Genomic DNA, 16,502 nt, shown 5'->3' with positions numbered 1-16,502 from the left:
TAAAACAATTAAATGAAACCAAAACTAAATGAATTTAAATATTAATTTTTTAACACAGGTAATTAAAAAAAACTGATGTGGTACTTTATAGTTTTGTGTTACCTATGAAAATTTTACAGGTTGTTAAAATGTTTTCAAAACTGATTTAAATGAAAATTTCAAGTTAATTTATCAACAACCCTACATAATTTTCATTTTAATTTTTAAAAAAAAATCCCATTTAGATTTTAAATAAAAACTTGTACCTAACCAACACTACTTTTTTACAGTATGCTGTATGAGTTTTTAGTACTTGTTTTATAAAATACTATTTTAATAATTTTAACGTTACCCAATGCGACACTTAATTTTATAGTCCAAGAAATTTAAACAAACAAATAGTAGACTTTTAATTTTCTTACATTTCCACGACCCGAGGTTAACGGCCAAGTATAGAGCACAGGTTCTGCCCCAGCAGGAGAATGCAGTTTCAGTTCCATCGCACTATTTTAAATTACTAGCACATAGTCAAAGATTTATATTTCGGTTACTAATCATATACACAAAACAAATTTAATTAAATTAGCATTTTTTTGTTTATAATTGCAACTTCACACAGCAATAACACGCCATCTCCGAGCGTTCTACTTGCGCACGCATTCCGTCATCTCCTCTGCTAATCGTAAGTAGTGTCAACGACCATCAACGTAACAGGCCAACAACCATGCACCAACCCTATCTATGGCACCAACCGTATACCAAAACGGAGGCAAAATTTATTTGAGCGCCATCAATATCTATTTTCTTTGATTTGATTTTAATTTAAGATAAATAAAAGCATAAAACTAAAAAATAAACTTANTATCGATGATGTTATTACAAATGAATTAGGTATTTCCATAAAATTACGACTTCATGTCGTGTGCAGGTATTCTTTATATGTATAATGTGAAAATCTATGTCAACGAATTCGCTGATGTGGGTGATCTAGTAATGGTAGTAAAATTAAAAAAACTCACCGTCTTCATTTTTACGAGACTTCTGTTCTAAGGATTCGTCAATAACAGGAGTCGGTGTATTCGAATGCAGCTCCTGGGGAACGTCCATGAAAACTGCGTTCCTCTTTATTAGATTGCGTATAGGACCTTGAATAACGACAGACTCGATCTGTTTACCGTACTGGCAATCGCTGGTCCTTTGCTCGACTTTTATACTCGACTGTTCTTGAAAATTAGATACATTATTTGATACCATAAATCCTCGTCGGTCATATACACCACTACGGTCATCAATTTCTTCTTTGATATGTTGACTTTTTAAAACACCTGCTTGGAGACTTGCTGCAAGACCTTCTGCCACAAAGCCGTATCTTTCGCTTTCAGAAGGTTTTACTTCGTTGAAGTATGACTCGTGATAGGGCTTAATATCAGCTCTTGGGAGGGGAGTGTACTGATCATTTTGAGAATACGTTCCTGAAGTACTTTGCCTCGATTGAGTTGGATACAGTACTGTGGTTCGAGGTGAAAACTGGGCTTGAACGGTCGACGATTGTATCGAAGACGGTTCGTATATATTGGATTGTGGATTAATCTTGGCATGGGAATGCATATAAGCTAGTCCTGAAAACAAAAACAATATACATACAGATATATTTTAAGTTAGATTCTTTTCACCTTCAAGACCTTCTGAAGAAGATGGTCTAGAAATGGGACTATAAACTTGTCTCATTAGCGGTTCAGTTTCTTTGCTGCATGGTATTGTTAGTTCTGTGTTAGGTTTCGCGTTGGTTCTTTCGGGACGTGGGGGAATATTGGAATTGACCATAGATCTAGGAGTAAGAGTGGTAGTACCTTGAATGTCACTCATATCAACGGCAGCATTAATTATTGACTGATTTGATATTTCTAACGTTCGTTCTATCTCTCCAGATACAAGATCACCTATTGTCCTTGTCGCGACTAGTCCGTCTGAATGGTTGAAATTAGAATACTGTGAAGCTAATTTCTCTTGAGATAAATGACGTCGAAGGGCCAGCTTCGCAGGGGAAACTTGAGTATAATCAGGTTGTTCTGTAGTCAGTGTTCTCTGTTGCTGATGCTGCTGAGGAATTCCCAATGTATCTTGCTCGCGAAAATTATTAATAGGTGGATGGTGATGATAACGGTCCGTTTGAGATCTTGGCTCCTCAAGAGAACGCGTAGGTTCGCAACGAAAATATTTGTTAAACTTGATTTTATCGTCTTCTTTTGGTGCATACTGATTGCAAAAATTATTCTGATAGTTGCATGATTGTGGATTTTGTTGATTTAATGCTGGAAATTGAGTGAACGTTGAACTTTGCGATTTTGTACGATTTTGTTGATCTTCATTTAGAACGGATGTTATGATGATTTTTAAACGATCTTCGAAATTTGAAACTTTTGGTGTTTCTTGAACGCGTGAGGACGAGTTGTTTGAATGCTTAATTCGTTTTGGAGCTGGAAGAGGAGCAGGCATATTGCTCCTAACAACTCCCTTTTGATTAGGTGATGACTGATACGTTTTCAAACCGTTAGAAATTTGTTGTATTACCTTATTTGAAATTTTACTCGCTTCAATCTTCCTTCCCGTTTCCAGTATCTTCTGGGCCAAAATTTCAGGATTCTGTTCTTCAATTTTTCCAATGTCTGGTACATCAGGCCATTCTTGTGAACGAGCTCTATACTCTCGGGGTTTTCTGGATATTTTCAATGGTTGCTGATTCTGTCTCATGTTCAACGTTGCCTGTGCTTGCTTTCGATCATCGTGAGTTTTCTCTAAACTTAGCAGTTCTCCCTCTAAACGCGACACTTGATTATGGAGCTTTTTGCGACGAGCTAACGTTGACGATATCTCCCTCAAAATAAATTCTTGGGCAGCATGTGGCGGCATTTCATGATTAGAATCTTGTTTGAAATATTTTTCACAAATTTCTTGCTGTCTTTGCAGAACCAAATGATTCTTTTCTTGTTCAAGTTGAGCAAACTGAATCTGTAATTTACTTGCTTTCGCTTGTAACTCTTTATGGCGACAGACAATTTCCTTTGCTTTAGCTAATAAATCTACTGGTGAAGTAGCGTTAATGCCCAACTCGCTCATTCTGGCTTTTAGTAATGCTACACTGTCATCTATCAGAACCTTTATTTGTTTATCTAATTGTGCTGCTCGGTTTTGAAGTCGTTGATTCTTTTCCTGAAAGTTTACAATTATTAGTTTGTTTATAATTATATTATATTTATAATCATACTTTTTCGTGTTTTATGTCATTTTCAACGGAAACTTTGTACTGTGGCTTCTTCATGTGACCAATCATGTTCATGTATTGTTCTCTAAACATATCCATAAGAATTTGTAAGGCATACGGTGTGGATTCGGGGGACTGAGGAATATCCAGTTCATTATGAACTAGCTCTGTACTTAGAGCTGTAAGCTGTTGGTCAACACATCCTGGAGCTGGAGGCAACTTTTTCCCTGCGTAATTTATAAAATTAGTCATAGATTCGATTAAATTCTACCAGTCTACCAGTACCTTGAGGAGATGTACTCAATAAAGTTTGACTGTGAAGTAAGTCCAAGCCGTTAATTTTGATTGTTTTCTTTGTTTTTCCACGTCTAACTCTCCCTCGTCGAGGTTTCCCTGGATTTTTCTTTAAGCCCTGGTTGTTATTATTACCTTGAGTCTTTCCGTTCTTTTGAATCTTGCGTCGTAACTTCTTCGACTGTCTTTTAGCCTGTGAAAAAAATTACCAACGTAAGTATTACTAGCTATGTACTATACGTTGTGTAAATAACATGAAATTAAAGAACTGACCTTTCCGTTTGACTCTTCTTCAGACTGACTACTTTTTCCTTTATTAGAACACCAATCGGACCAAGCCCGCCGAGTAGTTGGGCCATAATTGCTGTCGCGATCATCTGAATCTGAATCTGAAGAAGAATCATTCATTTGTTTCGAAAGATCTCTCTTGGCCCTTTCCCTCGACGCTCTTTGTGGAGCGGAATCCTTATCGTCCTTTTCATCATTAGAACCCTATAGTTCAATAGTTTGATCACGGAATGTAATTCTTAGTCATAATTAAGTAAACGTAATTTCGAAAATATGTTCAAAAAAAGACAAAAAATCAAATATTCTACTTTCTTACCATCATTGGGGTTTATTGTACAAATATGTATGTTAAAAGTACTTATACATGATTTCAATATAACATCATATTCATATACAGGTAAGACAAAAAGTTCACCGAAAATAGAAATGTCTCATACTAAGTATACGAAGTGTTTACAATCTAACGGATGTAATATAATATCACAGACACAACGTTAATCTAATTAATAATAATAAAGAAAGGGTACTCTTTAACGAATATAATAAACGTTGCGTCTTTGATAGTTATTAATCAAGTTTAAATAAAATACCTTAATTTTAGGATGCTTCAGTCTTTGAAAATAACGTTCTAGTTTGGTTCTATCAATAAGATGGAGATAATATGAGACTGGCTTTCCCGTCCAAGAAACTGACCCACGAAGAGGTGACATCTCTGAAACGTGCATGATAGTGCCTATATCGCTCAAATTACGATCGGTAATTCGAAAATTTAAAGGGCAAAAACTTTTTGACGAAACAATCCTAGCTCCATCCTTTAAATCGGCAAACCGTTCTTTTAACTGATGATCGACAGATGGGCCAAATGCAAAATTATTCACGAAAACTATCGTTGCTGACGTTATTTTCTCGCGAAACTCCTCCATAAGGAAATCACCCTTGATTAATTTATAATCTCCAAATTTTTTACCATACCATTGCATCCATGCTCTAAAGTTCTTATTCATTGCCTTTAAAATTGAACAAAAACACAGTGCAGTGCATAAAATTCTACATGTTACATTCTACTTTACCTCTGCATATTTACTGGGAACTTCAGCTCGTTCGATTCCAAGACAAATTTTACAAGGTGTAGCTGCAGCAACCTGTAAAACTACCTGACCTACACCTGAACCCAAATCAATAAATATATCATCTGTTGATATTTCAATCTGATCAATCATCTGACAAACTAAATCATAACTTGTTTCCCCATAGACCTAATCAAACAACAAAACAACATCAAAAAACTGAATACCCAGTCAAATAAAAAATCTTACTTCTGGAGAAAATGGTTCATACTGATTTAATTTTTCTGGGTCAGTGACTGCTTGATTGTAAGTTTGCTGAAGAATGTGGCGAAGTAAACCTCTAGATGGATATTTATTTAATCTTTGAGCTGGTAAAGAGGTACCCTTTTCCTATTAATTGATCATAACATGTTATTCAAATGGACATCTTGATAATAACAATAAGACAACTTACTAAAGCCACAACACTGTCGATGGCACGATTAAACCTATCACATAAATTTTTCATACTTTCATAACTTTTGGTGTCATAATCACATAATATATTATTTTCTAATGGCAGTTTTAGTTCAGGAAGGTCCTCACAAACCCACCTGTGGAAAAGAACAAAGTAATGATAAACATTTAACTTAATTCAGGACCAATCTTATTATAAGGTAGTCTTGTTCATACACATATGTATATGTACCCACTCAACATCTTCCCACTTTCCCAACAATATTCTTGTTGTTATAAATTTTGTTTATTCATATGAAAAGTATTGCTTAAGCTTTTATGGGTGTATTCTTGATGAAATATTTTTAATAAGGAAAACAAATTAATTAATTTGTTGAAAAGTTCTTCTTGTGTTTTCCTTATTAAAAGCATTACCTCCTATAAGTAATAATTTCACTGTAAGAAACGAAGAGTTGTATAAATACAATTATAACAAGTATACAAGTTGAATATCTATTAACCCTTATTTCTGTTAAGTTATTAACATATTTATATTAGGTACATATTTACCGTATGGTCTCAACAATTTCAAGGGCACCATCATGTTTGTCCTGTAATAATAAAACCATTGCAACATAAAGAACACAGTTCAGATCAACAGAAGTTAAACTACGGTAACTAATTAATAATGTGAAAACAAATGAAAGATAAAACAATTAAATGAAANTAATTAAAATATATTGTAATTAAAAAGTAATACTTTTGCTGCAAATTATTTGGACACATTAACAAAAAGAAACAGCACAGTCCACAGTGACATTATGGTAAAATTAAATTAACTATTCTATGTATTTGTATTAAGACTGGAACTAAATGGAAATCGTCGTCGGTTGACATGGGAAGCTATGCCGCGATCAAGCCATGAAGGTGTAACTTCTGCAATATTGGGGTCGGATTGTTTGGTGTTTGATACATCAATTGCGCAACTTTTTGCAGATAATGGTAATTTAGGTATTAATGTTACCATATCTGTAGTCTGCTGAGTTTTTGTTAATAATCGTGAATTTGTTCATTTTGTTATTTTCTCATTAAATTATAATTCATCTTTTTTCATGATCACACATATAACTAATTACAGTGGTATTAATAAGTTGTATTTGCTTTCCATTTTCAATATTTTACCCTTTCAAATGATCTGTTGGACATAGACAAGTTTTTTCTTTCAATTGTTGCCTACATTGTTTTAATTCTGTATCATAATGTATGTACTTGAATCTTAACCGAAGCATTTGAAATTATAGACGTTATATGGTATATTAAATGTTTATAATAAATGCTTTTAAAAACTACTTTGCTAAACTGACAAAAAGCACGTTTTGGAAAATATTAATCATTTATAAGTTGTAATGAATTATATTTATAGTTTTAGCAATATCATTGTCTCAAATTAATTGCTAATTAACTTTTGAGTCGCATTCCAGTATTTTAAACAAATTTCTACGATTTTATAAGTACCACATGGTAGATATCAAAACAATTAAATACATGATTAACATTTTCCAAGGGAAAATGCTTGAAAGGAATGAATAGAATGTTTTTATAGGAGGAGTCGTTATACTGTATAAAAATATATTTTTGTAACTACACGTAAATGCTTAGTTAAGATTTAAAATTGCAACCGTCTGTAAAATATATTTTTACTCATATAATTTATTTTGTTTGTGATAAATAGTTAAGGAATTAGTTTTATATTTACGCGGCTATAGGATTTAAGGTTTTCATCATAAGAATAATTGAACACTTCTATTAAATGGTTGTACTATGGAGTCTATGTACTTTATATCTATGGAGTCTATATGCTTAGTATACGTCTATAGATTCCATAGGTTGTACGCTCCATAGATTATACATATATTTATATATATATACTGTCCTCATGCATAGATGACGCAACGCAAAGATATAGCCTGTATCTATTATCTATGGCCTGTATGTCATACATGATTAGCTGGCTTAAGTAGCATATCTATGATTAGTAGTTTTGATTAACTACCGTTGAATGTTATTAGATCCCATCTTTAGGTTGCAGTGCAGTGTAATTTTATTTTGTGGTTTTATTATTCATAAATTAGTCGAAAGTAGTTAATGTAGTGAATATGCCGCTCGAAAATGATCTACCAGACTGACTATGTTGATAGAGTAAACCATGAATAAACATAAGATTTGACAGAAAACTGGGTTTTTCAAGTTCAGGTGGGCGGCCTGTATGACCAAAGATTACATAAACAAAGTAAGAAAAGATATTGGTGTCAATTTTTGTTATGTCTTCAAAAATATACTTAAATTACTTAAACATGTATTAATAAAAGAAAGAAAATGTTGAAATATATCAAAGAGATTTGTATATTTTTTAGAGTCCATCAAGAAGCAGGTGACAGAAATTGAGTTGTATTGAAGTGTTTAGTACTTTAAATACTTTTTAAAATAAACATTCAGTTAAGGTCGGCCTTGTATATTATAAAATGTCCCAAATATTAAATCAAAAAAGAAATAGGGGAAATACCTCTAGCATTGAACCATCAAATAATTCTTCAAATTCTTCAAATAGTGTTCTGTCAGGGATGCCTACCACTACACCAGGTACATTAACAGATGAATTAGCTGCTCTTTTTGAGTGTCCAGTTTGTTTTGAGATTGTATTACCTCCAATAATGCAATGTCAGGTTGGACATTTAGTATGTTCAAGTTGTAGATCAAAACTTTCGTGCTGTCCTACATGCCGTGGCACTTTAGGTAAATAGTTTAAAATACTGCAGTAATTTAAAATTTAATTACAAATTAATTTTAGGAAATATTAGAAATTTAGCAATGGAAAAGGTGGCTAACACTTTAATGTTTCCTTGCAAACATAAATCTACTGGCTGTCGTATGTTTCTGGGATTAAATGAAAAAGCAGAACATGAAGAAGTTTGTGAGTTTCGTCCTTACAGCTGTCCCTGTCCAGGTGCTTCATGTTCATGGCAGGTAATTGTTACTTATAAATAGTAAATAATTAGGCCTGATTAGAGTTATTTCTACTATCTGTTATTTTTAGGGTCAACTGGAAAAAGTGATGGTTCATTTGCAACATGCTCACAAAAATATAACGACCTTAAATGGTGAAGATATTGTATTTCTTGCTACAGATATTAATCTTCCAGGTGCAGTGGATTGGGTTATGATGCAAAGTTGTTTTGGGCATCATTTCATGCTTGTATTGGAGAAACAAGAAAAATGCGATGGTCACACGCAATTTTTTGCCATTGTACAGCTTATTGGTTCAAGAAAACAAGCTGAACATTTTGCATATAGGTAAATGTTTTAATTAAAATATATTGTAATTAAAAAGTAATACTTTTGCTGCAAATTATTTGGACACATTAACAAAAAGAAACAGCACAGTCCACAGTGACATTATGGTAAAATTAAATTAACTATTCTATGTATTTGTATTAAGACTGGAACTAAATGGAAATCGTCGTCGGTTGACATGGGAAGCTATGCCGCGATCAAGCCATGAAGGTGTAACTTCTGCAATATTGGGGTCGGATTGTTTGGTGTTTGATACATCAATTGCGCAACTTTTTGCAGATAATGGTAATTTAGGTATTAATGTTACCATATCTGTAGTCTGCTGAGTTTTTGTTAATAATCGTGAATTTGTTCATTTTGTTATTTTCTCATTAAATTATAATTCATCTTTTTTCATGATCACACATATAACTAATTACAGTGGTATTAATAAGTTGTATTTGCTTTCCATTTTCAATATTTTACCCTTTCAAATGATCTGTTGGACATAGACAAGTTTTTTCTTTCAATTGTTGCCTACATTGTTTTAATTCTGTATCATAATGTATGTACTTGAATCTTAACCGAAGCATTTGAAATTATAGACGTTATATGGTATATTAAATGTTTATAATAAATGCTTTTAAAAACTACTTTGCTAAACTGACAAAAAGCACGTTTTGGAAAATATTAATCATTTATAAGTTGTAATGAATTATATTTATAGTTTTAGCAATATCATTGTCTCAAATTAATTGCTAATTAACTTTTGAGTCGCATTCCAGTATTTTAAACAAATTTCTACGATTTTATAAGTACCACATGGTAGATATCAAAACAATTAAATACATGATTAACATTTTCCAAGGGAAAATGCTTGAAAGGAATGAATAGAATGTTTTTATAGGAGGAGTCGTTATACTGTATAAAAATATATTTTTGTAACTACACGTAAATGCTTAGTTAAGATTTAAAATTGCAACCGTCTGTAAAATATATTTTTACTCATATAATTTATTTTGTTTGTGATAAATAGTTAAGGAATTAGTTTTATATTTACGCGGCTATAGGATTTAAGGTTTTCACTAATAAATAACTGCAGTTTATCTGTTTCATATTATTTTTATTTTAAATAACGTTTATAATTTATTGCCTATAAATTACTACTTGGTCGGCACTTATTATATCTACCATTACAAAAATTGATTTAGATATAATAAATTGACAAAAAAGAAATTAAATTTTTCTAGACTTAGTCTTCTTCTTAGTTGTATTAATACTTTGTACAAATTGTTCGGCATTATTTTCATCTATTACGTTACTATCGGACTGCATCTGATTTCTATATTTATTAAGAATCGAATCCCACAACCCATTTTTAAACAAATCTAATTTGAAAAACTCAAGTAAATGATTAATGTTATACGATACAAACAACATTCCGAAAATAAGTAAGAGCGTCCAAACGGAAGTTTGTTTAATTTGTTGCTCAAAATTCGCTTTTTTAATTTCGAATTCGATCTCTCCATAAACAAATGGTGTGTTTGATACGAACTGAAACGAGAGGGCTTTACTTTTTAGAACAGAGTTTGGAATATTTTCTATTTGTATTGAATATGTTTTATAATCTCTCGGCGCGGATAAATCTTGTATAAGAATCCCTGGATTATGGTCATTATTTATAAGTGTATTTGTAGCATCAACTTTTACTGTTTGAACCACTGCTGGCGGCGTTGATTCTCGTAACAGTTTAACTCGTAATGATTTATAATTCTCTATATCGGTCGTATACAATTTTAGTAAAATGTATGTGTTCACCACTGGACGGAACACAAGAAATTTCAGACCAAACAAGTCGCTGTTCTGCATTTTTATATTTAAAAAATCAGGTATAGCTTGTTCAACAATTTGCTGTTTACTGTCCGACGATATTTGTTTTATTTGAATTGAGTAAGGACAATAAGAATGAAGACCTCGTATCCTAAAATTACCGTTTCCTTCTGACGTTGCTTCTTCTAAGATCGAAGAACAGTTATTCAAACCAGTTCCTATTACATTCAGACCTTCTTCAGGTTCTCCATTGAGGGACAATATTTGACCATACACACTAAATGCAATTCTTTTTCCTTTCAACTGAATATTTATTCTTGCTCCTTCTTTAACTGTTACTATTTTCGAACTTGGTTCAAAGTTATATTCTTTCATCATTGGTCTTAAAAAATAATCAGACGGACTCAAAGATGTAAATCTGATTTTTCCATCTTCCCCCGTTTGAAGATTGCTTCTATAACTGTCACCACCTGACAGTGAGAGTAGAGTTCCCTACAATTACATTTTTGCCTTAATATTAATAAAAAAGGAATCAATATGAAAACTAAACTCAGTTGTAAAACCTTCTCAGTTTAATTAAGTCTTAATGCCGCTTCCTTCTAAGGTAAAATTACTAATTTCAATATAGTTTTAATATTTACTTGTCTCAAAATGTGGAAAAAAAATTATTTCTTGAAATATTAAAAGTATTTGCTTTACTCCGGCGGCTAATTTGATTTCATAACTCGTAAAATTAATTATTGATAATAGATACTTGGAAGTGAGTACCTGCAACGGTAAATTCGTTGACGCATCTAAAACTTCGACAATTACTTCTGCTAATTTATGTGCTACAAAATTCCCATGCTCATCAGGTCCGGTAAATACAAAAGACGTTTTATTTGCAGTTATTTTATACTTTTTTGTATCGTTAAGTGGCGGAAATTTATATTCTCCGTTTTCATTGGTTTCATCGATCAACGATTCGGAATTTTCGGTTTCTATAGTGATCAAAACACCAGTTAGTGGGGGTGTTATTTTTCCTAAAAAAATCATTTACAAAACATAATAGCAAGTAATGTGTTAACATATGATTTACAAATTGTACCTTTAAATACCTTCCCTTTAACTGCTTTAAAAACAGTTCCTAAATCAGTGCAGTCTGCATGACCGTTTATGGATAAAATTGGAGGACTAAAGAAGAAAGACTCAGATTGAGGCAGTAAAATTGCCGTTTCTGAAGGGGCTAATGATAATTCAAAGAGATATTGACCATTTTCGTAAGCGAATGGTTTCTCTTCAATTTTCGTTCTGCCTAAATTGACTATAACAGTTATTTCCCCTATATTTTTATCAGCTTCAATTCCAAAAATTACTCTATGTTTTATTGCGTTAAGATAAATTTCATTTGTGGAGCTATTAACATCAAACGTGTATTTTTCTTCATTATACTTATGGCAGCTATCGTCTACAACGAATTCGTATTTTCCGAATTGAGTAACACAAACAGTTGTTTTCCCTTTGGAAATTTCAACGATAGTTTTTGAATTGTTTCCCACTACATCTCGATAATACAACTACAACAAACATGTATTTACAGCGATTTTAGTACCTCCCTTGTAGATGATACTTTTATCAATTGTGTTTATTCATTTTTACCTGAGTGTCATGAGAAGAAATAAATATAACTTGATAACCCTGCTGTCGGAAATCAGGTACAATTTCATGAACTGTACTTACAGAAATAATGTATTTATTGTGATTCCAACAAAATTTATTTTCACTTAAACTAACTGCATAATTTCCAGGTCTTACATCAGAAACTGTATATACAGAATCTAAAACAAAACAAATCATAAGTGGAAATACTTTAAAAAAAGAAAAAGGAATTAATAGAAGCTTACTTTTCAAATTAACACTCAGTTCTGAATTTGTTTCGTCGTTATTTTTTAAAGGCTTCAAAATAACTTTAAGTGAATCACAATGTTTTTGGATAATACACTTCACTTTTCCAGATATTACTGATTTCATTTGCGAAAATGTTATGCCACTTAAAGGACTTGATGTTACTTCAATTGAATGAATTAAGGGAAAAAACCTAAAGAGTTATTTAAATAGAAACTTTGTTTTTGTCTGTCTTTAATTTTTTTGTAACTTACTGAATTCCGGCATTTTCTTCAACAGCAGAAACTCTGATTTGTAGCTGATATTTTCCAGGTGGCAAGTATCCACAAAATTCTCCGGAACCCGTTTTACTTTCTATAGCAGATATCTTGGATTTGTTTGCATCAAAAATCTCCACAACTTGAGAATTTTTACTCAAAACAGTGCCACAAATTTGATATGCTGATGGCGTTATAACGGGCAAATTTAAGGTATTTGGACTTATATTGATAACTTGATCATCAAATTTTACATCATCTACAAAACCCACTTACAATAGAATAAATTAGATGCTAACAAACAATATTAACCTGCTACAACTTTTAATGTGTAAGTATCTGCTTTAATCTTTTCTAATGTATATAATCCATCTTTTGAAGTTTTCCCAATTTCAATATTATTAAGAAAAATTTTAGCTCCTTCAATTGCTTTTCCATTTTCAGTTGCTAAAATCTTTCCACTTACACTAAACCCAATTATCTAAAACAATAGTAAATTTGCTTTTAATATTATTTCAAGCACTTATACAATACTTTCAATCAATTATAAATTACCTCAAAGGTTTTATTTAAGTCAACACTGTCATGTTCAACAGCAAATTTAACTTTATCTGGAGTGAAATGAATATTCTGCCTTTCATCATATGGAACAACAAAATATTTTCCTGGAGAAACACTTGTAAATGTAAAAACCCCTTCATTATTAGACACCACATGACATAATTGTTTACACTTACAATTAGTGTCTAAATTTCTTAATTCAGTTAAATTGCAGTTTGACACTATTTTTTTAACATTTTCAATCTAAAAGGATATATAATACAAATTTCAACTTTTATTATGTATGAGCAAATCAAACCAACATTTTCGTCTTGGCATAAAACAACTGTTATTCCTTTAACAGGCATCTCTTCACTCTTAATAAAGCCCTTAACATTGTAGCCACCAATGACCAGACTATTACGTGGGATTTCTGTGTTTCCTTCACTAACTTCAACTGTAATCCTGTTTTTAATTACTGTCCATCTAGAATATGCAATATTTATTATATAATAAATTGTAAAAATGATAATACTGTAGAGTAATGTGATAATACTGAAATATAACTTACATTGGATGTGATATTGTAATTGTATATTTCCCTGGCAAAATAGGAGTTAAAAAGAATTCTCCGCCCTTACTGGTGGATGTTTTCCACTCTTGATTACCTGACTGAAAAGTAACTGTTACCCCACTAGGACCACCCTCTTCTAATCCAAGACTTTCAACCTTTAATATTACATGACACATGTAAATATGTTTAATAGGTGTTTATAAACAACTAATACCTTGCCAGTTATACCAAAACCTTTGAATACAAAATTAATATCCTTTCCTTGAGTGCATAAATCTGAAACTCCATCAATTATTAAATTTACTTTTGAAGGAGTAAAACTCCATCCAACAGGCGGATCAAGCTAAAAAATTACAATTTATTACTTTGGTTTCATATAATTAATTCATTCAACCATTATCATATAATCCCCTTTGTCATAGATGGGAATAAAATAATATCCATTATTAGGAGCACAGCTAGTCTTCTCTTTCAATATTCCTTGTTTTGTGAATCTAAAAACAACTATTTTAGAAAAGTAAAAAATTTAAATATCAATATTAACTCACAGTTTAACTTGTACTTTGGTAAAATCAATCAGCACATGACTTTTTATAAAACCACCGCAGCCCAAAATATCACTTGAAGAAGATTTTTGCAAATACAAAGAAACGTGTACCAATATTAAAATAAAACCTTTCATGATGTTACTTACAGTACAGTAGTTAATTATAAATATATAATATATTAGACTTCAAAAGGTTTATTACAACAATGAACAAGAAAACAGACTTATCATATTATGTTGACTGTTAGTTTTTGAAGAAATGTTTATATGCAAACTAATTTACACTAATGTTTGTCTGGTTGCATACGTGACGCTCCTTCATTCGTATTCCTAATATTATTTATGTATTTTTCAGTTCAAGAACATAGATAATCTATGGCACAAATTTACTTGTGTCTCGAGCGCGACCCGTGCGGAAACCCGAACAGAGCCGAAGAACGGCGATCATACGTCATAGATATTGTCATTATTACATTCATAACTTCAATAATCATAAGGTTCAGTACTGTACTATGGTTCAGTACGTTTGGTGCGTTAAATGCGTCCACTGTATTTGTTGGTTATTGTATTTTTCTTGTGTCTGTTGTTGTGTTATTTGTTATTATAATTGCACGTAATTTTCATAATAGCCCATGGTATGTATCGCAAATTGTATCGTGCATTTGTGGTTATTTTCTTTCACAGTTTCTCTTGAAAGTAACGTTTTCTTTTTTGCAAGCTTTTAAGTGCCTTTTGATTTAATTTCATGTCTTGCTCATTTAAAAGTGTGGTTAATTCGCTTTTCTTATTAATTTTTACAGATTGACCGAAAAATGAAAGCGTATTAATTAATGTTTATTTCGGTACTGCCGCAACATCTACAGATGGAATGGTGCTCGAAGGTTTCCTTGATTTCGTTTGCGCTTATCTATTCGAGGTATGATATAACAGAAAATTAACTTAAAAAACTAAAGATTTAAAAATAATAGCAACACTTCTTTGCTTAAAACAATCGTCATTTTTATTAGCTTGGTACAGGAGATGGACAATTTATTTTAAATTTTCTTTCAAAGACAGTAATGTAAACTGTTAATGCTTATTAATCTGAGAGTCAGAAGAAAAGAGAAGGATTAACTATTAAACTTTTCAGTATAACACATATTTGTTTAGCTTATTAATGAATGACACATTGTGTGCATCTCTTAGGTATATTAGCAGTCGCCTTTAATATATTATTAATTAAAAGTAGTAATTTATTTTTTTGTCCGTTTCTACAGATTGGCTAACAAATAAGAGAAATTGAAAAGTTCATTTTGGCCATAGCGATGACAACATGGGATGTCTGACTTGGTGTTTTTTCTCGATTTGGCTTGCTTTCCACACATGTCATTCATGGAACCTTATATTCCACAGTTAATTCAGGTAGTAATACATAGTTAAATTAATGTTAATTACTCTATCAATTATTAATCTAGCGTGAAGCAGTGTTAGGCAAAATTAAACTATTAGACATTTAACAATTAATTAATTGTTAAAAGTTATTATTATATGAACAGCGTAGTTGCGTTAAAGTTAAAGTGCAAGTTATGAATAAAGTAACTAGGTATGTAACAAATATACCTAAGAATTTTTTCTTCGTTTAATTAAATTTAATAAGTTCAATTTTTATATAAATAATTTCTTAATTTAAGTTTAATTTTTTCAATTATTTCTTAGTTCAAGTTATTTTTATCAATCAGATATCAATTTAAATTTAACATTGACAATTACATTTTAGTAATCATTCCTAATAATATTTTATTAAGGTTGCATTTTAACACCACCCTCTCCTGAAACATATTGCCTGACAATTTATAACTCTGTGAATTGTGAATTTCACTAGAAATTACAGTGTCTCCCTGTATCAAAGCGAGATAATTGTTCTTTAAGACAAAAAAAGTTAAGTGCAATTGATTTAATTGCAAGATACAGTTAATATAGTTGAATAACTGTAGCAAATGTCTACGTCATTAAGTCATTAATCCTCTTTTAATCTACCTTATACATAATAGGGTATAATATAGAAATTAGTAAAAGAGAACAATCTATTAAATATATGCATTTTAATACAGCACTGGCATTTTTACTATTCATAAGAAAATTACAAAATTATTTCGACAATATTTTGATTATCCAAAGCAATTAAATTCTATATAATTTTTCCCAATCTCTAACAGTAAAAAACCAATTTCATATA

General features: G+C 31.3%; 3 protein-coding genes and 1 long non-coding RNA gene across 6 annotated transcripts in view; 2 read left to right on the top strand and 2 right to left on the bottom strand.

The window, feature by feature from the left end:
- The window catches only part of LOC108743108 (histone-lysine N-methyltransferase, H3 lysine-79 specific), a 14,739-nt gene extending 8,808 nt beyond the window's left edge, over positions 1-5,931 (bottom strand). The window contains exons 1-10 of the mRNA XM_025979091.1: positions 5,896-5,931; positions 5,345-5,483; positions 5,140-5,280; positions 4,894-5,079; positions 4,414-4,830; positions 3,809-4,027; positions 3,527-3,728; positions 3,245-3,468; positions 1,653-3,189; positions 991-1,598 (exon numbers count right to left, since the gene is read on the bottom strand). Coding sequence (XP_025834876.1) covers positions 991-1,598; positions 1,653-3,189; positions 3,245-3,468; positions 3,527-3,728; positions 3,809-4,027; positions 4,414-4,830; positions 4,894-5,079; positions 5,140-5,280; positions 5,345-5,398 — 3,588 coding nt within the window. The 5' untranslated portion in view covers positions 5,399-5,483; positions 5,896-5,931. The remainder of the gene's footprint in view (positions 1-990; positions 1,599-1,652; positions 3,190-3,244; positions 3,469-3,526; positions 3,729-3,808; positions 4,028-4,413; positions 4,831-4,893; positions 5,080-5,139; positions 5,281-5,344; positions 5,484-5,895) is intronic.
- Positions 5,932-7,327: 1,396 nt separating this feature from the next.
- On the top strand, positions 7,328-9,761 carry LOC108743102 (E3 ubiquitin-protein ligase SIAH1-like). 2 transcript variants are annotated; one of them, XM_018478535.2, is made up of 5 exons: positions 7,328-7,615; positions 7,934-8,118; positions 8,174-8,349; positions 8,420-8,676; positions 8,822-9,761. In XM_018478535.2, exons 2-5 carry the CDS (start codon positions 7,947-7,949, stop codon positions 9,000-9,002), a joined length of 786 nt encoding a protein of 261 aa, XP_018334037.2. In that variant the 5' UTR covers positions 7,328-7,615; positions 7,934-7,946; the 3' UTR covers positions 9,003-9,761. The 2 variants fall into 2 exon arrangements, with proteins under 2 accessions (XP_018334037.2, XP_025834612.1); XM_025978827.1 differs by having other exon boundaries at positions 7,329-7,615; positions 7,740-8,118.
- LOC108743109 (nodal modulator 1) lies at positions 9,758-14,577 on the bottom strand. The gene is made up of 13 exons (XM_018478546.2): positions 14,289-14,577; positions 14,135-14,234; positions 13,955-14,083; positions 13,738-13,895; positions 13,490-13,652; positions 13,182-13,430; positions 12,939-13,107; positions 12,624-12,885; positions 12,369-12,562; positions 12,124-12,302; positions 11,573-12,041; positions 11,254-11,507; positions 9,758-10,977 (listed from the first exon to the last, which is right to left on the bottom strand). The coding sequence occupies exons 1-13, from the start codon at positions 14,420-14,422 to the stop codon at positions 9,892-9,894; spliced, it is 3,546 nt and encodes a 1,181-aa protein (XP_018334048.1). The 5' UTR covers positions 14,423-14,577; the 3' UTR covers positions 9,758-9,891.
- A 227-nt stretch (positions 14,578-14,804) lies between these two features.
- The window catches only part of LOC108743105, a 4,637-nt gene continuing 2,939 nt past the window's right edge, over positions 14,805-16,502 (top strand). For both annotated transcript variants that reach the window (XR_003232053.1, XR_003232052.1), the window contains exons 1-3: positions 14,805-14,922; positions 15,088-15,203; positions 15,544-15,688. This is a non-coding gene — a long non-coding RNA (uncharacterized LOC108743105). The remainder of the gene's footprint in view (positions 14,923-15,087; positions 15,204-15,543; positions 15,689-16,502) is intronic.

This window comes from Agrilus planipennis, unplaced genomic scaffold, assembly GCF_000699045.2.
Source record: "Agrilus planipennis isolate EAB-ADULT unplaced genomic scaffold, Apla_2.0 scaffold88, whole genome shotgun sequence".
In the NCBI taxonomy this organism is placed as follows: Eukaryota; Metazoa; Arthropoda; class Insecta; order Coleoptera; family Buprestidae; genus Agrilus; species Agrilus planipennis.
The sequence above is the reverse complement of the archived record's forward strand: the minus strand, read 5'-3'. Positions and strand labels throughout refer to the sequence as shown.